The sequence below is a fragment of the Diceros bicornis genome, chromosome X (genome assembly GCF_020826845.1).
Source record: "Diceros bicornis minor isolate mBicDic1 chromosome X, mDicBic1.mat.cur, whole genome shotgun sequence".
NCBI classification, from domain to species: domain Eukaryota; kingdom Metazoa; phylum Chordata; class Mammalia; order Perissodactyla; family Rhinocerotidae; genus Diceros; species Diceros bicornis.
This window is the reverse complement of record NC_080781.1, coordinates 136,538,598-136,562,774: the sequence shown is the minus strand read 5'-3', so window position 1 is coordinate 136,562,774 and position 24,177 is coordinate 136,538,598. Positions and strand designations below refer to the sequence as shown.

The 24,177-nt window shown below is 39.7% G+C and overlaps 1 protein-coding gene and 1 pseudogene across 6 annotated transcripts in view; both read left to right on the top strand.

Annotated features, from left to right (window-relative positions):
• Positions 1–24,177, top strand: part of GABRA3 (gamma-aminobutyric acid type A receptor subunit alpha3) — a 213,639-nt gene that overhangs the window by 126,328 nt on the left and 63,134 nt on the right. For all 6 annotated transcript variants that reach the window (XM_058534911.1, XM_058534912.1, XM_058534914.1 and 3 more), the window contains 2 exons: positions 12,141–12,208; positions 17,923–18,143. In XM_058534911.1, coding sequence (XP_058390894.1) covers positions 12,141–12,208; positions 17,923–18,143 — 289 coding nt within the window. The remainder of the gene's footprint in view (positions 1–12,140; positions 12,209–17,922; positions 18,144–24,177) is intronic.
• LOC131401533 (U6 spliceosomal RNA) lies at positions 22,485–22,585 on the top strand (annotated as a pseudogene).

The following is a 24,177-nucleotide window of genomic DNA, read 5'->3' as shown; positions in this document are numbered from 1 at the left end:
TCTGAAAAGGACTTTAGAAGAATTTGTGCTGAAAGCCTTCATATTCTAGAGAAGGAAACTGAGGCTTGGGGAGATAAAAGTCTTAAAGCATTTAAAAAGCTTTAAGATCTTAAAGCTTGTCACTAGCACTGCTTGAGCTTGTACCAAGATCTTCTGAAATCAGATTCAATGTTTTTTCCACTACATTATGGGTATGTATTGGGTTAGGTAATAAATAATAGATGTAGAGGAAAGGGAAAGGAAAAGTTTGGAGGAGGGAAACATCTAGGAGTGTGAAAGACAAATGGAATCATTTGAATTGAATGTGTTTGTGCTTTAAAATTTAAGTATTAAATGACAGATTAAGGAATGAGATAATGATAAGAAAGACAAAATGCTGAGGGTGATGATACAGGAATCAGTGTTTTTTGTGGAACCAGTGAATGGAGTGGAGTTATCTGAGTAGTGTCTACTGCCCACCAAATATATCTGGCTTGGGACTAAAAAGTGAATTTTGGGGCCTCATTAAGACTGAAATTCCTGAGAATTTGGGGAAATAGGGAACGAACTTTGTTCTGTACTACCTTTGTGAGCGTCAAGATTCTAGCAGTGGAAGAACAATAGTGAAGTTAATGAAAACCCACAGTGGAGGAGTGACGTCAGCATCATGGCGGAGTGAGCTTTCCCATGAACTCTTCCCCCGACAAGAAACAACAAAAGGAACAGCCACAGACCAACAATGGAATCCCAGACAGTGAAAAGCTAGAGCGGAAAGATCCACACTGCCACACATCTGAGAGCGGAACGTGCTGGGCCCCCAGAGGAAGTGGGGAGAGGTAAGGAGAACTCCTCTCCCTCCCCATCAGATCAGCGATCCCGGTCCGCGCGGCTCCCAGAGAGGGGGGAGGGGCAGCCCTCGGCGGGGAAACCATAGCTCTTCGGACTCTCTCAGCCAGTGGGAAACTCCCACACAGAGGACTCAGAAGAGCCATAGGGCTACCATCAACATCTGAGCACCCCAGAGAGCAGATAAAGAGGGGCAAACGAGAAGCCTCCCACGTCAGGGACCCAGAGGGCAAAAGAGAGAGCTCCCCCCTCCCCGCAAACCAGACCCTGCAGCTCAACCGACCAGAGCAGACCTAGCGATCCGTGGCAGACCAGACCAAGAGATCCGCGACAGACCAGACCAAGCGATCCGCGGCAGACCTGATCAAACGACCGGACCCATGGATTGCAGCAGGAAAAAAAAAAAAAAACCTGTGGATCGCAGCAGAAAAACCGGGGCAGAGTGCAGGGGGCTTAGACTACACAGTCCTTTACCACCAGACAGTGGCGGCAGGTGGAAATTGCAACCAGAGATTTCCAGGATGAGGAAAAACAAAACCAACACAGGAACCACAATGCAAAAATATATGAAATCCGCAGACCAGAAACAAAATGACAAGCACCCAGAAATCAACCCCGAAGACACAGAAATCCATAATCTAAATGACAGAGATTTCAAAATAGCTATCATAAAAACACTCAACGAAACACGAGACAACACAGACAAACAATTCAATGAGATTAGGAGTTTCCTCACAAAAGAGATTGAAATCATAAAGAAAAACCAATCAGTGCTGATGGAGATGAAGAACACAATGGAGGAGATAAAGGAGAATCTGGAATCTTTAAAGAACAGAGCTGACAATATGGAGGAAAGAATTAGCCCTTTAGAGGATAGGAATACAGATATACTGCAGATGGAAGAGGAGAGAGAACTAAGACTAAAAAGAAATGAAGAAAAACTCCGAGAAATATCTGACTCTATTAGAAAATGTAACATAAGAATTATAGGTATTCCTGAGGGAGATAAGAGGGAAAGAGGAACAGAGAGCCTATTCAAGGAAATAATAGTTGAGAATTTCCCAAATCTGGGGAAGGAGCAGGAAATACCAGTAAGCAAAGCCAACAGGACACCTATATATATTAAAAAACAAAGGCCTTCACCACGACACCTAGTGGTAAGGCTAGCCAGGGTCAATGACAAAGAAACAATATTAAGGGCAGCTAGACAAAAACAAAAAATAACGTACAAAGGAACTCCCAACAGGCTCTCAGTGGATTTCTCAACAGAAACTTTACAGGCTAGAAGAGACTGGAATGATATATTCAAAATACTGAAAGACAAAAACTTTCAGCCAAGAATACTCTATCCAGCAAAAATATCCTTCAAATATGATGGAGAAATAGTAACTCTCCCAGATAAACAAAAGCTAAGGGAGTTCATGGCCACGAGACCCCCACTACAAGAAATACTCAAGAAGGCCCTCAGGCCTGAAAAAAAGAAGAGAAAGGGAACACAAAGCTTGGAGCAAGGAGAAAAGTAGGTAGACAAACTCAGAAAAATAGTAGATCTTTACTGGAATAGGTTAGCAACCACTTAAATACTAAATTCAAAGATCAAAGGAAGAAACTCACCAAAAATAAATTTAACCTCATCACTGTAAACACACAGCCACAACACAAGATAGAATAAGGTATAACAAGAACAACTTAGAAGGGGAAGAGGAAAGTGATTGAATTGACTTAGTATAAGGAAATAGGAGGCCATCAGATAATGGACTATCTCATACACAAGATTTTTTGCCCAAACCTCAAGGTAACCACTAAACAAATAATCAAAACAAAACCACATATGATAAACAAAGAGAAAACTAGAAGAGTCATAAGACAGAACAACCAAACTGAATTGGCAGTCCGAAACAAATGGGACAAGAAACAAAGGAAATGCAAAAGAACCAGAAAATAAGTGACAAAACAGCAACATTAAGCCCTCATATATCAATAATTACCCTAAATGTTAATGGATTGAACTCTCCAATCAAAAGATACAGAGTGGCAGGATGGATTAAAAAGCAAGACCCAACAATATGCTGCCTTCAGGAAACACATCTTAGCACTAAAGACAAGCACAGGCTCAGAGTGAAAGGATGGAAGACAATACTCCAAGCTAATGGCAAACAAAAGAAAGCAGGTGTTGCCATACTCATATCAGACAAAGTAGACTTCAAGATAAAACAGGTTAAGAAAGACAAAGAAGGGAAATATATAATCATAAAAGGGACACTCCATCAAGAAGACATATCACTTATAAATATATATGCACCCAACATAGGAGCACCAATGTACATAAAGCAACTATTAACAAACCTAAAAGGAGAAATCAACAACAACACAATAATAGTAGGGGATCTTAACGCCCCACTTAAAACAATGGATAGATCATCCAGACAAAAAGTCAATAAAGAAATAGTAGACTTAAATGAAAAACTGGACGAGATGGACCTAGTAGACATATACAGAGCACTCCATCCAAAAACAGCTGACTACGCATTCTTCTCAAGCGCGCATGGAACATTCTCTAGGATAGACCATATGTTGGGAAACAAAGCAAGCCTCAATAAATGTAAGAAGATTGAAATCATAACAAGCATCTTTTCAGACCATAAGGCTATGAAACTGGAAATGAACCATGAAAAAAAACTGGGAAAGTGACAAAAATGTGGAGATTAAGCAACATGCTACTGAACAACCAATGGATCATTGATGAAATTAAAGGAGAAATCAAAAACTATCTGGAAACAAACGAAAATGATAATATGCCATATCAAACCATATGAGATGCAGCAAAAGCGGTCCTGAGAGGGAAACTCATAGCGATATAAGCCCACCTTAACAAACAAGAAAAAGCCCTAATAGGCAACCTTAAATTGCACCTAACAGAACTAGAAAAAGAAGAACAAACAAAGCCCAAAGCCAGCAGAAGGAGAGAAATAATAAAAATCAGAGCAGAAATAAATGAAATTGAGACCAAAAAAACAGTAGAAAGGATTAATGAAACAAAGAGTTGGTTCTTCGAGAAGATGAACAAAATCGAGAAACCCTTAGCCAGGCTTACTAAGAAAAAAAGAGAAAAGGCTCAAGTAAATAAAATTAGAAATGAAAGAGGAGAAATTACAACAGATACCATGGAAATACAGAGGATTGATTATAAGAGAATACTATGAGAAATTATATGCCAACAAATTGGACAATCTAGAAGAAATGGATAAATTCTTAGACTTATACAACCTCCCAAAATTGAACCAAGAAGAAATGGAGAATCTGAATAGACCAATAACAAGTAAAGAGATTGAAATAGTAATCAAAAACCTCCCAAAAAATAAAAGTCCAGGACCAGATGGCTTCTCCAGTGAATTTTACCAAACATTCAAAGAAGATTTAATACCCATCCTTCTCAAACTATTCCAAAAAATAGAGGAAGATGGAACACTTCCTAAATCATTCTACGAGGCCAACATCACCCTGATACCAAAACCAGACAAAGACAATACAAAGAAAGAAAATTACAGGCCAATATCGCTGATGAACATTGATGCAAAAATCCTCAACAAAATATTGGCAAACCAAATACAACAATACATTAAAAAGATCATACACCATGATCAAGTGGGATTTATACCAGGGACGCAGGGATGGTTCAACATCCGCAAATCAATCAATGTGATACATCACATCAACAAAACAGAGAATAAAAACCACATGATCATCTCAATAGACGCAGAGAAGGCATTTGACAAGATACAACATCCATTTATGATAAAAACTCTCAATAAAATGGGAATAGAAGGAAAGTACCTCAACATAATAAAGGCCATATATGACAAACCCACAGCTAACATCATACTCAACGGGGAAAGACTGAAAGCCATTCCTCTGAGAACAGGAATGAGGCAGGGCTGCCCTCTCTCACCACTCCTGTTCAACATAGTACTGGAGGTTTTGGCCAGAGCAATTAGGCAAGAAAAAGGAATAAAAGGAATCCAAATAGGTAACGAAGAAGTGAAACTCTCACTATTTGCAGATGACATGATTGTATATATAGAAAACCCTAAAGAATCTGTTGGAAAACTATTAGAAACAATCAACAACTACAGCAAAGTTGCAGGGTACAAAATCAATCTACAAAAATCAGTTGCATTTCTGTATGCTAATAATGAACTAACAGAAAGAGAGCTCAAAAAGATAATACCATTTACAATTGCATCAAAAAGAATAAAATACCTAGGAATAAATCTTACCAAGGAGAAGGACCTATACAATGAGAACTACAAGACATTATTGAAAGAAATCCATGATGACATAAAGAAATGGAAAGATATCCCATGCACGTGGATTGGAAGAATAAACATAGTTAAAATGTCTATATTACCTAAAGCAATCTACAGATTCAGTGCAATCCCAATCAGAATCCCAATGACATTCGTCACAGAAATAGAAAAAAGAATGCTAAAATTTATATGGGGCAACAAAAGACCCCGCATAGCTAAAGAAATCCTAAGAAAAAAGAACAAAGCAGGAGGCGTCACAATCCCTGACTTCAAAACATACTACAAAGCAATAGTAATCAAAACAGCATGGTACTGGTACAAAAACAGGCACACAGATCAATGGAACAGAATTGAAACCCAGAAATAAAACCACACATATACGGACAGCTAATTTTCGACAAAGGTGCTAAGAACATGCAATGGAGAAAGGAAAGTCTCTTCAATAAATGGTGTTGGGAAAACTGGACAGCCACATGCAAAAGAATGAAAGTGGACCATGTGCTATCGCCATTCACAAAAATTAACTCAAAATGGATCAAAGACCTGAAGGTGAGACCTTAAACTATAAAACTCATAGAAGAAAATATAGACAACACACTATTTGACATTGGTTTTAAAGGAATCTTTTCGGATGACATGCCTACCCAGACTAGGGAAACTAAAGAAAAAATAAAAAAGTGGGATTTTATCAGATTAAAGAGCTTTTATAAGACAAATGAAACCAGAATCAAGATGAACAGACAACCAACCAGCTGGGACAGAATATTTGCAAAACATACATCTGACAAGGGGTTGATCTCCATAATATATAAAGAACTCACACAACTGAACAACAAAAAACAAACAACCCGATCAAAAAATGGGCAGAGGAAATGAAGAGACACTTCTCCAAGGAAGATATACAGATGGCCAATAGGCACATGAAAAGATGCTCAACATCACTAATCATCAGGGAAATGCAAATCAAAACAACACTAAGATACCACCTCACGCCCGTTAGAATGGCTATAATCACCAAGACAAAAAACTACAAATGTTGAAGAGGATGTGGAGAAACAGGAACCCTCATACACAGCTGGTGGGAATGCAAATTGGTGCAGCCTCTATGGAAAACGGTATGGAGATTCCTCAAAGAATTAAAAATAGAGATGCCCTATGATCCAGCCATCCCACTACTGGGAATCTATCCAACGAATCTGAAATCAACAATCCAAAGAAGTTTATGCACCCCTATGTTCATTGCAGCATTATTTACCATAGCCAAGAAGTGGAAGCAACCTAAGTGTCCCTCGCCTGACGATTGGATTAAGAAAATGTGGTATATATATATACAACGGAATACTATTCAGCCATAAAAAAGACAAAATTGTCCCATTTGCAACAACATGGATGGGCCTGGAGCGTATTATGTTAAGTGAAATAAGCCAGAAAGAGAAAGACAAACACTGTATGATCTCACTCATATGTGGAATATAAACCAACACATGGACAGAGAAAACTGGACTGTGGTTACCAGGGGCAGTGGGGATGGGGGTGGGCACAAGGGGTGAAGGGAGTCATATATATGGTGATGGACAAACAAAAATGTACAACCCAAAATTTCACAATGTTAGAAACCATTAAAACATCAATAAAAAAAAAAAAACACAGTGGTCATGTTGGCGGTGATTGTGGTCACTTAAGTCTTGTGGTATTTCTTACTGATGTTGTGTTATAAACACATGTTGTATGCAGCTGGCTATTAAAGATTTGCTGTACATTCCAGGTACCAGACACTAGGTGGAGTAGCATAAGCACAATACTAGATCTCTTGCCTACCAAATGTCAAAAGTTGTGAGCTTTGCCCAAACAGCCTACAAAAGGGGGTGTGAGTCAATTGCAGAGCTTCCATTAGAGCTCAGTACCTCTGACACAGACTCTCATAATTTCTGCTTCCCTAAACCACCTGTTTGTGATTCCTCTAGAGAGCTTATCTGTGATTAATGCTATTGGAGGGGTGGGTCACTGAGTATTTATAGTATCTCAGTCCCCAAGGATTGTCAAAGACAAATGGAAAGGCCATTAACATGAGAACAGAACACTCCAGCTCTCAGATCTGTGAGACCCTATCCATAAATCACTGTAGCCCACTCCCTAAGTCCATGTAGCTAGCAGACCCAGACAGCTAGTCACATGGGAGTTCATTTCCAGCAGCCCAGTCTCTCTTTAAGATGGAAAGTGTGCACAACAATAAGCAGTTATTCTCCAAAATTCCCAGTGATCTGGAAGTAATAAAATAGAAAAGTCAGGGCTTTGTTCTTTTCGCCAAAGTCCCAATCCTCAAAGCCTCACTATTCTTAAGAAGACTGTCAATGGGAAGGATTGAAGAGTCCATCATGGCCTATAATGAGATAAAGGGATATAGGTGTATTTGTTCCTATCATTCATCTTATGATCTTGTCTCTAATGGAATTGTGACAAACTTTCACCACAAAACATATTTCAGAGTGTCAGTAAAAACTCAGACCTGAGCCAGGGGAAAGTGAATGGGGGATAGTGGGAGTGATTAAAACCATGTCAAAAGAAGAGAGACACAGTCAAAGGAATCAGGTTATTTAGTCTGGAAAGGAATAGACTAGAAGGGCAGACTTAGGGGTACCCTGATCACTTTCTTTCAATCTCTGAAGGTCTTTAAATCTCAAAAGAACAAGAAGCAGACTTTGTTGTGTGGGTCTAAAGGGTAGTACTAAGACCAACGTTTACGTGTATGCTGGGGTGGAGCAGCTGGAGTTGGGGAACCTACTCTGGTTTCTGCTCAAAGGAGAAAATTCAAGGTTTCTTGGGGATTTATTTGAAGTCAAACTAGAAGATATAGTTTGTTATGAGCAACATATTCAATATAAATAAACGCAGTGATCACTTGCTGATTGGCTTATCTTTACTTTTTCAGATCAAAAGCAGGCAGAAATGACGTAGGGACTGGTTAATGAGTTCCCTGCCAATGAGAGTCTCACTGAACACTAAGGGCGTGTGTGTTCATATAACTATAGGAATTTTCAAGCATTTCCAATACCACAGTGAATTTGCAAAAGGAAAAGATAATTCTATTCACCTTTGGTTTCAGAGGGTAACATTGGAAGGAAATTGGATTCCCAAAGCAAATAAAGAACCAAAGAGTATCTGAAAACAATTGTTTATAAAAGGGGGAAAAGGCCGTCTTATCTCTCATTAGTTCATGTTTCACATTTGTCTCAACTTAGAAGGTTGTGAACAGTGGTTAGACTATGAACTGTAGCCCTCACCAGTTTTAGTCTTATTCACTGGTCTTTTCATTTAGTTAAATGAAATAGCAAACTCCTAATCATTCCTTCACACAGAAGAGCTGGAGTGGTGGGTAGATACTCTCTTCTATATCTGAGACCCAGGACCTTAGACTTCTGGGTGAGTTCTGTCCACCTGGCCTTATGAGTGGCTCATATCATCTCACCTCTAGAATAATATTAAGCAACAGCAGCAGCTAACGTATATAAAACACTAGATCTGTTCCAACTACTGGTGTAAATACCATCTTCTTAAATCCTCAGAGCAATTCTGAGGTAGGTGCTATCATTATCCCAATTTTCCAGATGAAGAAACAGGCACAAAGGAGTTAAGTGATAAAAGGTACACAAAGAGTAAATGGCAGAACCTAAATTCAAACCCAGTTAGTTAAGCTTTTAACCACTGTCCATACTTCTGTAGGGTACTTCTCTGTGTGCTGTCACATACCCTGCTCCAAGGCAGCTGGATTTCCTAGTCAGAAAATTTGGCCATAAGGGTTTGGTGGTCTCTGTATGGAAGACTAGAGAAATGACAAATATCCCTGTGTTTGCCTAGCCTTAGGGTAGAGGGCCAAAGATCCAAGGATGGTAACATAAATTCAGAGCCCTCCCTTACTTGTGCTGCCATGATACAAGTAACAATTCCTGTCTCCACATCCCACTACATGAGAGATTTCTGGCTCCTCTGGTGAAAAGAGCATTACCTCTTTTTTTCTCTTGGCATTTTTCTTTCTCTTGGTTTCTCTTTCTTTTTCTCTCATTCTCGGCTCTTGCTATCTCTTGCTTAGTAGCTCTCTGTTTAGTTAGTTTTATTTCCTCTTCCTCATTCCTTTCTTTTCCTCTATTTTCTTTGTATTACTTCTTCCCATTCGTCCTTTCTTTCCTGCTTTTTTCTTTAATCCTCTTCTAGTTACCTCTCTCCTTTTCTTTCCTCTTCTTTACTCTCCCTCCTCTTCATTTCACACCACTTCCCCTAATTCTCTTATCTGCCAGATTCTTTCCAAATCGGACAGAAATGGAAGAGGAAGGGATTTGGCGCCCAGTGTACCAGACCAAACTTCTTGAATCTCTTTCCCTGCTGCAAAGCCAGAAAAAGTTCTGAAGCTTGGCTGAGCCCCAACTCATTGAGAAAGCAACCTCTCCCCACAGTTTCCTTCTTAGCAATCCTTAAAAGCAATGGGTGTTTTTTTTTTTTTGTGAGGAGGACCAGCCCTGAGCTAACATCCATGCCAATCCTCCTCTTTTTTGCTGAGGAAGACTGGCCCTGGGCTAACATCCGTGCCCACCTTCCTCTACTTTATATGGGACGCCGCCACAGCATGGCTTAACAAGTGGTGCATCGGTGTGCACCCGGGACCCGAACTGGTGAACCCCGGGCCGCCGCAGCAGAGCGCGTGCACTTAACCGCTTGCACCACTGGTCCAGCTTTAATGGGTGCTTTTTAAATGAAAGTGAACAGTTGAGAGAGAGGAGGAGCACCAGATTTGCATAAAACCTCCTACCTTCCTCAGACAGCAGAGAAAGCTTGCCTCTTGCAACCATTGGGCACCTTTAGTCAGATGCTTTTTGCTTGGCCCTACAATCCGAGTTCCTGGTTAGAACAGAGAGAAAATTCAGAATTTAGCTTGTCCCAAACCCTCATTGTACAAGAGAGCAGCCAAAAGGGAAACAGTCTTGTTTAAGGCATTTAGCAAGTCAGGGGCAGAGATCCAGAAGCCAAGCCTTTCCATCCCAACCCAAGACTTTGTTATAGCCACTTCCCTTTCTATGTGCAGTGACTCCACTCTCCCCTTGGAAGAACAGTCTCTTGCCATTTGACTACCACCACTATCTCTCTTCTTCTTTTTTTCCTGTAGTTGGGGTCCCCTGTTTTTAGTCTGCATAACTATCTTACAATTTTACAATTATATTGGTTTAGAAAGTTGTTCTGTGTCTATGTCCTGCCTAGAATGTTGGATTCAAATGTAATTGTGGTCTCTCCCATTAATTAATTAATTTTGCTTTATGTACTTGGGAATACACCAATGCTTCTCTAGCTAATGAACCTGGCAGTGTATCTGAAGGGACAAGTCTTTAGGGGGTGTGTTCTGGGTTCTGAAGTGTTGTCTCTTCTCCTTCAAGTACAGAAATGGCTCCAAGGGAAGCCTGTGCTCCAGATGAGTGCCCAACTATTTAAAACACAGCTCTAGTTTCAGAGACATTTGCTGATTAAGCTTGGGAGTAAATTGTATATTTTGGTGAATTGACTATAGTGTTGATTATTATTAAATGATATTCTGAAATATCAGACTCTTCTGATAATGGAATGTTTGTGAATACATGCAGTGGCCTTGAGTATACTCAATGCCTGAGTAGGGGAATAGTGTATTAAGCCTAAGGGATGGCTCGGAAAAGTGTGGATTCAACAAGATCTAAAGTACGTTTGGGCCAGAACCTAGGACTGGATGAATATAGTGAATATGCTACAGATGGAGTAGGTGTGTTCCCTACCTCTTCATTAGAGAAAAGAAATAGTGCCATAGACTGCAGTAACCAGCCTCATTATATACATACATCAAGTCTTGTGTGGACTTTAGGGGTCAGATATGCTGAGCTGGAGTGGCACTTGTTTGAATTTACTGTAATGATGAGGTATTTGCTAGGCTGGAATGGGCTTTGCTAGGCTGGAATAGGCTGCTCTGTGCTGTTTGAGGTATGCTGGAGTGGGTAGGCTAGTCTGGGCTGCAATGGGGTAAACAGGGCTGACAGAAGCAGGAAAAGAGAAACTTAGCAGTGGAATAACTTTACTTATCTGGATATCATTTTCCGACTTGGCAAATATATGATGAGATTCATCCATTCCTACCAAAAATTTTCAGTGAGCGTCATTTGAGTAACAGGCTCCTTTTCTATGTACTGAGGATACAGAGATGACAAAACAGAGACACTGCCCTTCAGGAGTTCTTGGGTTATTGGGAAGGCAGACAAGTAAACAGTTACAATAAAGGAAAATAAATGCAAAGAGAGTATATCCGGTGATATCAGTCATCTCCAAATCTCAGTCACTTAGCCCAACACAAGTTTATTTCTCATTCATTCAAAGCCTATTGTGGATCCAGGCAACTCTCCAGGGCAATTGTCCTCCATGTGTTAGCTCATCATTCCAGGCCATTTCAATCTTATTTTGGTTCCATATCAACATATGTTACGGTGATGACCATGGCAGGGAGGGTCTTGCATTGGAAATTAATTATTCCAGCCAGGGAGGGACACATATTACTTCCTCTTACAACCACAACCAGTCACATGGCCCCTCCCTACTTTAAGCAGGTAGGGGAGTGGGACTGCAGTCAACCTGTGTTCCTGGAAGTGGAAGAGAGTTGGATATGGAACATTTGAAATTACCAGAGGTAATGATAATCCTAGTGTGAGAGCCCAGCACGTGTGAATGTTAGAGACCTCTAAGGGCTCTCCCTAAGATTTGGATTGGGTTTCTACTCTCATTCTCAATGATACCTGAAGTTGATGGACTTTCTACCTGTACCTAGCATATTCTCCATGAAGAAATAGTATGGGTGAGAGTTTTTTGGGGAGTTTTCCTAGGACTGTGCTAAGTATCCTTTCTCAGAACTAGCAAGTTGGCTGTCATTTGAAGTACTGCACTGGACTCTCTGTGAACTAAGGCAACAGGCTTTCATGATACTCTGCTTTTCTACTTTCTTTGGTCCAGATGCAGTGACTGAAGTGAAGACTGACATCTATGTGACCAGTTTTGGCCCTGTGTCAGACACTGACATGGTAAGTACAGTTCCTACAAAGGTAATAGTGAAAGATGATGCAACAGATCAAAGAAAAAATTGAGGTTTTCCTACAGCAGGGCCTTGTAGCTATGTTCTAAGGAGAAGTCTTGTCTCATATGAATTCCCTACCCTCACCATCCTATATTTAGCCAAATCCATCTTTTGCTCTGCTCTCCCCACCTATTCTCATATAAAGCATATACCCCCATCAGGAGTACCCTTCCCTTCTTTCCACAACATATTTTTCAAAATTCAGCTTGGCTTCTTCTCCTCAATTAAACTTTCCCCGACCTCTCCCTTCACATTTTGCCAACACCACATATATGTTAGCACAAATAGGTCATGTGAGGAGAGCATTGTGGTGGGGACTCTCAGTCAAGCAGTCAGTGGTGTCATCTAAACAGTCCATTCCTTGCAAACAGGCCCTATTCACTGGGGATATGGACTGACCAGGGTGATGCAAAGTGTTGGGAGGAAAAGTCAAAACCACTTTTGGAAACTGGTCCTTCTACAGATGTGAGCAAGGGGAGACCTTCAGAGCAGATTTAAGGAATAGGGCAGGGTACAGCAGAGCTAGCAAGGGGATGACTCATGAGCCATCTGCAAGGACTTCCCCTTGTCCTACCATTCTCCCTTGCTGCCAAAGCAAATAAGGCAGTGGAGAGTTGAGGCAGGAGACCCCATCCTAATGGACCACCTGATCAATACCTACTAGTATCAGATATTTGATTGAATAACTATCATGTAGGAAAACAAAGAAGTTACTATCTACTCGGTATGCCTGGCGGTTATTAGATGCTCAATAAATTTTTGTTGAATAAGTGACTTTGTGTTGAAAACAAAAACCTTAAAATCAGAAAAAATATGTTCAACAAATATGAAATGTCCATGTTCACTACTTAGATTTTTTTCTGTATCTCTACCTTCAGTGGGACTACTACCTAGCAGAGGACAAGACTTCTTTAGACCTGTGGATAACTACAAATGGTTTTGTTGGGACATGATAGAATTTGTCCTATAGCTAATGCAGAACCATTGAGTGGATTTTAGTAGGGCATATACAAGTGTTGTTTTAGAATGATTTATCTGGCAGTCTGTACAGGATGGACTACAAGAGGGAGAAGACTGGAGGATGAGAGTTGGTTTAGGCATGTTGAGTTTACATGGCTCATCCTTCAGTCAGGCAAGGTCTAGGAGTCAGCTGGAGCAGCAGGCTAGTTCTCAGGGAAGGGAGTCATGAGTGGTTTTGAGGCCAGGGAGGGGGAAGGTAGAGGTCTGAACTTTGTCATTCAAGTGTGGAATAAAGAGAAGGATACAGAGATATAGTAGACTCTGAGAACTCCTTAAGGGCAAATGCCAAGTCTTCCTGACTTCCTTCGCACTCAATAGAGTTCTTGACACATAGGGAGAGCTCAGTAAGGAGCATGGTTCATGTATGATGTAAGATAGGTCTCTCTTAGGGGCAGCAGGAAAGTCTGTACATCTAGATTGCCCCCTCTCAACCTGTTGACTATTAATGCCTACAGCTTCAGATCCAGGCATGCATCAAAGCTGTTGCCAGTTGGTCATTCAATAAATATTCCTTAGAAGCCCAACTCTACATTAAGGGGCTGTAGGGACCCCTATATTCAGAGAGCTCATAGGTCGTTGAGGATAACCCGATTCACCGGGGATTTGTAGCTCTCTCTTTATATTGCTGGGAATCAGTGATGGATTAGAATTTTTATAAGAGAGCAACTGAAGATACTCTTTGAACACACGCACGCACACACTCTCACTCATGTACCAACATCCACAAATACATTCAGACAAATGTACATGCACATAAGAATATACCTTTGTACAAAGTACAAACAGCCCACATGCTATCCCAGGCACTCTACAGACACACATGTGCAAACAGATACCTAAATCCAGGGATACTACAAAAAAACACACAGCCCCTGCCCAAACCAGCTCCTCTCCCTGCTCCTTCCCCACCCAAGCAGGCACCCATGAGTGTGCAGAGGCTCTGGAGACATTTCAAACAATCCAGACTTTCTCTCTATTTCTTTTGAAGTTTCACGTTCCACTTGCTTGTTTGTTTTTCTCCCTCATGATTAAGCAAAAGCTACAGAATGGATCTTTCCTGATAGGGAAGGCAGACTTTGGTCAAATAAATTTTAGGTTATTTTTAGCTGCACTTCCATCCCGTCACAAGGCAGAATAGCTATGATCACTCTGGCTGGGAAACACATTTCTGATGTTTTAAAAAATTTCTTCTTCCTGTACTACTTAGTAGACTGTGACAATTCACCTAGGGTCAGGGATGAACTTGGGTGAAGCATCAGACAGTCGTCTGACTTTAGCAACTAGTTGAAGCAAGAACTCAGGATCTCCTAAGACCTTACTGACTATTTGGAAAAGTAGACAAAAATTAGGGCTGGGTGGGTACTTGACTCACTTCCAGCCAAAAAGGAAGTTTTGGTCCAGAATACTTTCCTAAGGAAATAGAGACCATCTTTTTTTCACAAAGTGGGAAAATTGTGGTGCCAGTTTGAGCATTTAACCAGCACCACCTATAATGCTTTGCAGCCATTGCAACTCCTTGGTCAAACACTGACCTCCACAGACATAGATCCTGAGTTTGAAAAGAAAGCTCCATGAAGGCCATGTCTGTTTTGTTAATCTCAGCACCACCAATGCCTAACTCAGTGTTTGGCAATTGGTAGACTCTCAACTATTTGTTAAATGCAAGAATGCATGAGATGGAACAAATTAAATTTGAGGGAAAAATTATGACTATGTTCCTCCACTTGACTGAAAGTTCTTCAAAGGCAGAAAACATGTACATTTGTGTATCTCCAGCACCTAGCACAGGACCTGACATAGGTCCTCTGTAAGTGTTTGTCGAGATGATATAAAACATTAGTAGCAAGCCCTGCACATAAAGAGTGAAAGTAGCTTTCTTGAGGAGACACTGTTGAGTAGCACTGCTGATATCTCCAAGCATTGGGCTACAAGTTTTGGTGACTTTTCCATCCATAAAAATAATTTCTCATTTGTGACAATAAGAAATTGGGCAGAGATGAATGCTGAACAGTGGTAGATGTTTCCAAGGGGAAAGCCAGAGAAAGAAAGAAATTTAATGCAGAGTACCAGACATAAGTTGGAAACTGATTACAATGGGAATTTTATAGGCCTCATGAATGAAAGGTTGTATTAACCATTTGCAGCAAATGGAGCCTGATGGTCACACAATACATAGCTCCTCAGCAGTAATACCAATCCTGTGTCCATGGCCTCCTGGGAGAGAAACAGAGCAAGAGATACAATCCTAATTTGAATGAACTGAGGCCATGTGACCTTCTATGATTTTTTGTTTTTAGGAGAGTTTAGACCATTTTCTCAGTTGATGTATGGAAAGATGGTAGAGGTGGCAACGAGAGGAAGGCTGCAAAAGATTCAGTGAAAATGCACTTTCATTGCCACTTCTGTCTCAAATTGGTTCTGTTTATTCCTTAGCAGTGAGGAATGGCTCTTGGCAAGCAGAAATTTTCCCTGGTCTCCCAAGATTCTTTGAATCGGAATGCAGAGAAAGTGGGATACTGGCTTAAGTTGTTGTCGATTGTAAGCTTGTTTTCAGCAAGCATTTATTTTTGGTCACGTCCCTCCAGAGTGCTTTTGTATTTGCTTCTGCAAGTCAATCTAGAGGTATCCATATCCTGAGACCAATTTTTATGTTAATTTCTCAGTTTGTAAACCTCAAACCAGGTAGATAGTGTACATTTAAACATCAATCCCATGTAAGATTAGGCTTAAGGATGCTAAATCTCAGTGGAAATGCTTCCTCTAAACCACTCTCTATTCAGAATCCATGCTTGGATAGACAAGTTTCCTTTTTGAATTTTCGTGTTGTGTACTGGTTTTGTCTAGTTCATTTTATCTAATTCACCCTTTTGCTGAGGTTGGAATCCTTCAGGATCTTGGTTTTATGTGGGAGTCAATTTCCAGCCTTTCACCTGGCACAGTTCTTGTTTATACCTGTTGTTCTGGTATAATTATTGATAAAGCTTCCTCTCACTCTCAAAAGTGTTCCAGTTTAGACAAGAAATTATATAATTTCCTAATCCTTAGGTAGGAACGTGCTTGGCGTGGTGGAGGAAGAGAAAAGCCAGAGTGGCTAGTTTGTAGAGGGAAGAGTGGTTGGAGAAGAGCTCAGAGAGGAAGGCAAGGGCCAGTTTATGAAGTGCTTTCTAGGCAAGGGAAGGATATTGGAATTTATTCCAGATATGATTGGAAGCCATTGAGGGATTTTAAGCCAAAGGATTTTAAGCAGCATCTGGCTGCCTCTTTATTTTCCTTGGCTACCCAAAGGTGTCTCCCATGCCTTGTTTAGTTTAGCAGTAGGTCAAGGGTTTGGGCAGAATTTGTACTCAGATTTTGAGACTCACTCTCTCAGTGATTCTCTTGCTTCCAGGGCCTCACCCTGAATTTTCACCTCTTTGCCCAGCCTTGAGCTCTGTCTCCTGAGATATTAAGCCAATAAGTTTTCTGATTTCTGCCAAACTCACAAACATCACCCAGCACAGTTCTGTCATCTGTCATTTAGTGGAAGACTCCTCTATTGTTTCTGCCTCCATTTCTTTTAACTGAGCCCAAGGGTCTTCCTTATATGTGTATAGTGTCACCGTCAGCCAGAATTTGGGGCAGAGTATATACCCAGATTGGGAGTCCCATCCTTCTGTGATTCTCTTGCTTCCAGGGCTCCCACTCCTAAATTTCCAGATTATCTGACACCTTGAGCCAGTAAGGCTATGATAACTGCAATAGGAATTTTATGTTTGGGGGAACACCTTCAGGAAAGAAAAGCCACAAACTCACAATTTTAACCTTTTGCTGCTGCCATCTTTCAAGGGTAACCTTTCCTCAAGTTTTTGTCTGCTTTCAGTCACTCCCCATTGCTTTCAAATGGTCTCTCTATATATGTATTTTTTTGTTCAAATTTTATAATTAATAGCTACAGGAAGGTAGATCCAAACAATTTAGTCTACTGTTACCAAAACCTTGAACATTTGTTGTTATTTTAATTTGTGTTTAGATTAAGAGCAATTTTGAAAATTCTCTTCATTTTTATTAACAATTTTTATCCATTTCATGAATTGTCTGTTCATGTCATTTACCCATTTTTATATTTGTATGTTTGTTTTTATCTTATTTATCTGTAAGAGTTCCTTAGTTATTAAAGATAATAAAATATTAACTCGTCAGAGATATTGTTATTTTGAGGCTCAAATGAAACGTGTTTTAAAATTTAAGGTTTTGGTTTTATGGTGATTGTTATATTGGCCTTTGATGTTCATATGGGATCATTTAGTAGAAGAAACAAATAATGAGTTTTTTCTTACTAGAGATGCCACTGCAGAGAGAGGGCTGCGCTTACCTTTTCATGAGGCGAAGTCCTGTGGTCAGCTTGTATGATGTGCAGGGCAGTGTTGGTAGTGACCTTCCTATGGAAAATCTTGTCAGACATATTATATCCATACTTATTGATCACTATGGCATTATTTTTCAATCATAATCATTTGTCATACTTACCAGTAATTACTGTTAATAGATTGCTGCTTCTCTGCATCAGAGGAAATATTGCAAGGTAGTTAATATTTGCTAAGGGCACTGTGGGTCCTCACCATAACTCTACTCAAACATCGTTCTCTCTTTTTTTGTCCCTAGGAGTACACCATTGATGTATTTTTTCGACAGACATGGCATGATGAAAGACTGAAATTTGATGGACCCATGAAGATCCTTCCACTGAACAATCTCCTGGCTAGTAAGATCTGGACCCCTGACACCTTCTTCCACAATGGCAAGAAATCAGTGGCCCATAACATGACCACACCTAACAAGCTTCTCAGGCTGGTGGACAATGGAACCCTCCTCTACACAATGAGGTCAGAGAGTGGTACCCTCCATTTAAAGTATACTGGGAGTAAGACTGGGATTGAAAGCAGCATGTTGTAGGCTATTCATTGAAAATTCTATTATAGATACACATATAAATAGAGAGTTGGCCATATGAACATTCTCAGACACACAAAGATATATATTCATGATATATAAGTGCATGCATACTCAAAGTTTCCAAACAACTTAAACTATATCTTTTGAAGCAATACATATATTCATAAAATATACTTCATACTTTTCTAAGCCCAAAGCATAAAAACTATCACAATTTTATGTTTTTCATGACTCTTTATTATCATTAGAGTTTTTAGGTATTGAATTTTGCTTTAAAAAAATGCCTTTGAAAGCATTTCCATTTCAATAAGATTCTTCACCCCAACACTAAATAACTTTCTTGGTTCTTGTTTTATGCTTTTGCTAATTCCTCTGCTATCAGTTGTCACTTCCTGAAACTCCCTCCCACATTAATAAGTGTGAATTTTAAGTAACTGTGTGAATATTTATTAAATGGGAAAAATGTGTGTGTGTGTGAGAGAGAAAGAGATATCGGGGGGGGGTAGAGGAAAGAGAGAATATGAGAGGAGGGAAAGAGTAGAAAAGTTGAGAAGATAAAGGAGAAGTAGAAGTAAAATAAAGAGGCTAGATATTAGGATATCCTAAAAGAAACAGGAAAAATTGGAGAAAATGATACAGTAGATGGGAAGAAAGAAGACACAGAGAAGTAGAGGAAGGGACACTAGAGGGGAAGGAATTATGGATGAGAGAAAGATTAGTAGTAGTAATTCATTCATTTATTCATTAACTAAACATGTATTGACTTCCTAATACATACATGGCCCTGGACTAAGTTCTGGGTATGCCAATGTTAATAAGACATAGTCTCTGTCCTTAAGACAATCACAATATAAGAGAGGAGAAAGACTAGTAGATAATCACAAAAAACATTAACTGAAATGGTAAAGATATGGGTAATTAAGAGAGGATAGAAAAGGGTCATCTAACCCATTCTTTTGGGTGAGGTTGAGCAAAAAGTCCCTCGGTGAGGCAACACCCACGTTCCTAATTATTAGTATCAGCATTTGTTTTTGCATTGTAGAATGAAGTCAAGAAAATTGTAGGTGGAAAGTGGAGGGAAAAGAAGAAAGACATTCTAGGCAGAGAAAACCAAGTGAGCAGTTGCAAGAAACAGAATGGTATATTATAAGCAAGAGAATGAGGTGATCAGTTTTTTATTTTATATATGGCACTCTAGTTACTATGTAAAGAATGCATTTGAAGGGAACATGACTGGAATTAGGGAAACTGGTTAGGAGACAGCATCAATAGTCAGGGTGAGCAATAATGAAGTTCTGATTCAGAGCAGTGAATTAAGATGGAGAAGCGGAGATACCTGAGGAACTAGACAGTAAAAACAGCCAATGTCAGAAGAATGATAGTGAGGAGGAGGAGTCAAAGTAGTAGGTACCCAAGTAACGTGGGTGAATGATGGTGCTACAAACTGGGGTACGTCATATGAGAATTAGGAGAAATTAAGATAGGATAAATCAGCAAGTTTAATTTTGGACAAGATTAAGCTTAAGAAGATTGTTGATTATCCAGGGATAGATGTCTAATAGCAGTTGGATATAGAAGTCTTACGATCAGGAGAGAGATACAAGCTAGAGATGTAAAGTTTGGTATTATCAGTATGTTGGGACAACCATGTGCCATGTGAATGGATGTGATCACTTCAGGGAGGTATGTACAGTGAAAAGAAAATCATGCCACGGATCCAATCATGTAGCATTAAGTATCATTAAGGCAGGAGGGGAGAAAGAGGAACCTATGAAGGAGATCAAGAAGGAAAAGTAAGGAAGGTGTTAACAGAACCGCTAGTGTGCAGTATCTTGAAAACTAAATGTGGTAGTCAATACTGCTACTTCCAATATTTCTAGTTCACCTCCTTCTGGGTACATGGTAGTATTGCACTTCCATAGAACGTTGAAGTTAGGCCTGGACAAATGACTTGCTTTGGCTAACCAAATGTGAGTCGAAACAAAGTGTCATTTCTGAGGGAGGATGGGAAACTTTTAAGAGCCAGTTCATGATTTTCCATGTTCCTCTCCTCTGGCCACAGTGAGTTGCATCATGCCAAGTAGTCTTGGCTCTATCATTCCGTGTCCCTTATTAAAGATGACATATAAGAGAGTACCCCTCCCCACAACCTGGGATAGACAAATAGTGTGAGTGAGAAGTAAACCTTTGTTGTTTTAGGACACTGAGATTTTAGGATTGCTTGTTACTGCATGTTAATCTAACCCATTCTGACTGATATATCAAAGGAGTAAAGGGTTTCAAAAAGGTGAGAGTGATCAATAATAATAACACCAATAATAGCATAGTAAGTACAATAGTTAACATCAGTATAGTACTTACAATGTACCAGGCACTGTTCTAATCATTCTACTTTTATAATCTTCATAACAGTTCTATGAAATAGGTACTATTATTCCCACTTTACAGATGAGGAGACAGAGACATAGTGGGTAAGAAAATTTTCCAAGATCACCTAGGTAGTAAATGGTGGATCCAGCTTTCATACTCTGGCAGTTTAGGTGCAATTTCATGCTCTTTACTGTTATTTATACATTTTTACAACATTATTGGCTATTACAGAGAGATCAAATAATATAGAGAATTACAAATATGTGTTATGTTTGGTAACATGGAAGAGCTTGATGTTCTTCACATACACTGTTTCAGTGGAGTGGTTAGTGCAATGGGGAGCTTTTAGGAGTTGGTGTAGAAGTAGTGGAGATAGTAAACATAGAAAATATTTTCTGGGAGCTTGTTTAAAAATGAAAGAGATGGGTATATAATAGATACATTCATCGGTAAAAGAAATAGTTGTTTTTTTTTTAATGGAGAGACTGACACATATTAGTAAGATGGCAGAAAGTGGCTGGAAGAAAGACAAAGATTGAAGATACAGTAGAAATAGTGTTTTGCTGACCTAAAGTTCCCAGAGAAAACCATAAAGGGGTGGTATCAAAACTACATTGAAAGTTTAACTTGTAAGGAAGAGGGACACGTCTTCTCACACTGCATGAAAGAATATGAGATTAGACAGAAATGTTGAAAAGGAGGTGGGGAGGATAAAACAGAGTAGAAATATGAATGGTTATAATGTATGAAAGAGTTTGGTGAGAATACAGCATAAGTGGAGGAATAGATAGAATAGAGATATACTTGTAATAAAGTGCATAAGAGAGAAGAGTTTAAAGAGGAGATGGGTGTGTACACAATTGTGGAAAGAATGGAATGGAGTAGATGTAAACAGAAGAGAGGATGTATGGAATGAGGTGTTTGGATGGATAGAATGATGATGAAATGTGGGTAGGTAAAAGGCAGTAAGAAAATGGAAGAGAAGCTAGAGGGAAGAGAGAGAGTGACGGGCAGGAAAGGAAATGAACACATAGAAACTGAGAATAGTTGAGGAGAAGGAATAGAGAATGAATGAGGAGAACAGGATAACAGAGAAACTGAATAATAAATGGAAAAAAGGATAGAGGATGGGTTGAGTTTTGGAGGAGGGGTAGAAAAGAGAGAAGAATGGAGAGGTGAGGATGGGAATGTTGAAATATGAAGAAGAAAGGATGTAGATTGAGGAGGGCAGAAGATGAAGCAGACCAAAGGATTAGTTACCTGAAAATAGAGTTGGATGAATGGGAAGAAGATGACCAGTGGGCCCTTCATTCTAGTCTGAATTGGACAAGAAAGTAGAGTTTGATAAGATAGCAGTCTTTGTGGAATGCCCTTATGCTTATTCTGAAGTACAGTATAGAGTGGGTACAGAAGTTCAGAAGCATGATGAAGCCATTTGTTCCCTTACACAGCAGATGCTTCACCTTGGACCTAGGGAGGTGGGTCTGAAGGGAGACCTAGATTCAAAACTGAAAGTAAAAGCTTGGCTCTATTTATGGCCCTACAATTTATTCATCTAGTGGCCTTTTGTAAGACACAAATTTTCTGCTTTCTCATTCTGATAATAATGTAGCTCCTGCCTATCTTGCAAACACATGAAAAGTGCAAATTGGATAAGGTCTGAAGAACACTTAGAATTTTTCAGGAAGTGTTATTCTACAGCATTCCTATTATTATTTTGACCCTCAGAAATCTTGTCTGGATTCCAGGGGAAAACTAGAGAAGGACAGCTTCTTAGAAAAATCTGAGCAAGGATTGCATGGCTATGTAACTAGGGCAGTTTAGGACTAAGCCTTGCCTTGCCTCATCTTGGGACCTCAGAACAACCATAAAAATGCAGGCCAAAGATCATTACCTGCTGCTTGCTTCAGCAGCACACATACTAAAATTGGAACAATACAGAAGAGATGAACAGAGCCCAGCTCAGGATGATACACATGTTTATGAAGTATTTTCCATTTTTTTCAGACCTGGATATATAGGGAGCTTCATTTCTATTAATGACATCTTATTTATTGATGAAGATATGGGTAAATATGTTCATTGAATTGTTCTTTATACCTATTATATATAAATGTTGCATAATATATAATACATTAAAAAGGTTCCACTGATTATTTAAGTAGGAAGGACAAGTACTCACTGAATTTAACTAGATTTTATCCCATTGACTTGAATCATTCGTTCAACACATTTACGAGTACTTATTATGTTTAAGGCTTTGGGATATGTGCTGACCTACAGGGATAAATAAGACACAGCTGATGCTCTTAATGACTTAACAGTCTACTGGATAAGGTAGACATGTGCACAGATAGACAGACAATGATATAAAAGCCCTTGGATAGAGGGAGGTGCAAAATGTGATGGAATTACAGGGTAAAGAGCATCCAAAACCATGTGGAAGCATCAAGAAAAAGTATAAAAAGGAGGCAGTGTTTATCCTGTATCTTGAATCTTGAAGGAAGTGTAGGTAACTATCAAACAGCTGAGGGACAGGGTGAGGTATGGGAAGGTATTCCAGGCAGAAGAAATGCATGCACAAAGGAAGGTATTCATGAATTGACATCTCATGCATCAGAAAATTCATGTCTTTTGTTAGAGCTTTCATTTGTTTATTCTTCCAAATTTATTTCTTGAGGGCTTAGTGAGACCCAAACAGTGTTCTGGGCAGTAGGCATAAAGTGGTAAGCAAAAACAGATGTGGTCTCTGCCCTCGCATAACTTACATTCTAGTGGGGAAAACAATTAAACAAACCGTGACTATAATGTGGAATAAGTGCTACGATTGGGGAAGCAAAGAGTGCCATGGGAGCATCTAGCAGGGACATAGAAATCAGTCTACAGGGAATACCCACAGTGAATTCCAAAAGAAATCACTTTTTACCTGAGACTTAAAAGATGTGTAGAAGTAAATTAGAGTACAAGATAGGGAGGAAATATTCCAGAGAAAGAGTGCAGCAGGTATGAAGGCCAGGAAAAGGATACAGGGGAGGTAGTGATAATATATTAAAGAAACTAAAAGTTTAGTGTGACTGGACCACAGAGTATCAAGTGCAGGGAAGTGGCCTGGGGTGGAGAGGGGTGCTTATGAGCTATGTTGGCATAAAAATGATAGGGATCCATTGAAAAGCTGATTGCAGGGAAATGACACAAACAGATTTGTATTTTAGGTAGCTCACTCTAGGGGCATTGTGGAAGGTAGATTGGAGGAAGTCAAGGATGACGGTGAGGTGCCTAGTTATATGAGCTATAATACTCTAATAATAATATTAATAACAACTACTAGGTATTGAACACCTATGATGTGCCAGATACTTTACATAAAACATCTCTAATCTTCACAAAAGCTATTCAATATAGGTATTATTATCCCTACTGAACTGATCCAGGAAGTGAAGCTTAAAAAATAAAAATGGGGGTCGGTCCGGTGGCGTAGTGGTTAAGTGCGCACGCTCTGCTGTGGTGGCCCAGGGTTCGCAGGTTTGGGTCCCAGGCGCACAAAGATGCACCGCTTGTCAAGCCATGCTGTGGTGGCATCCCATATAAAGTAGA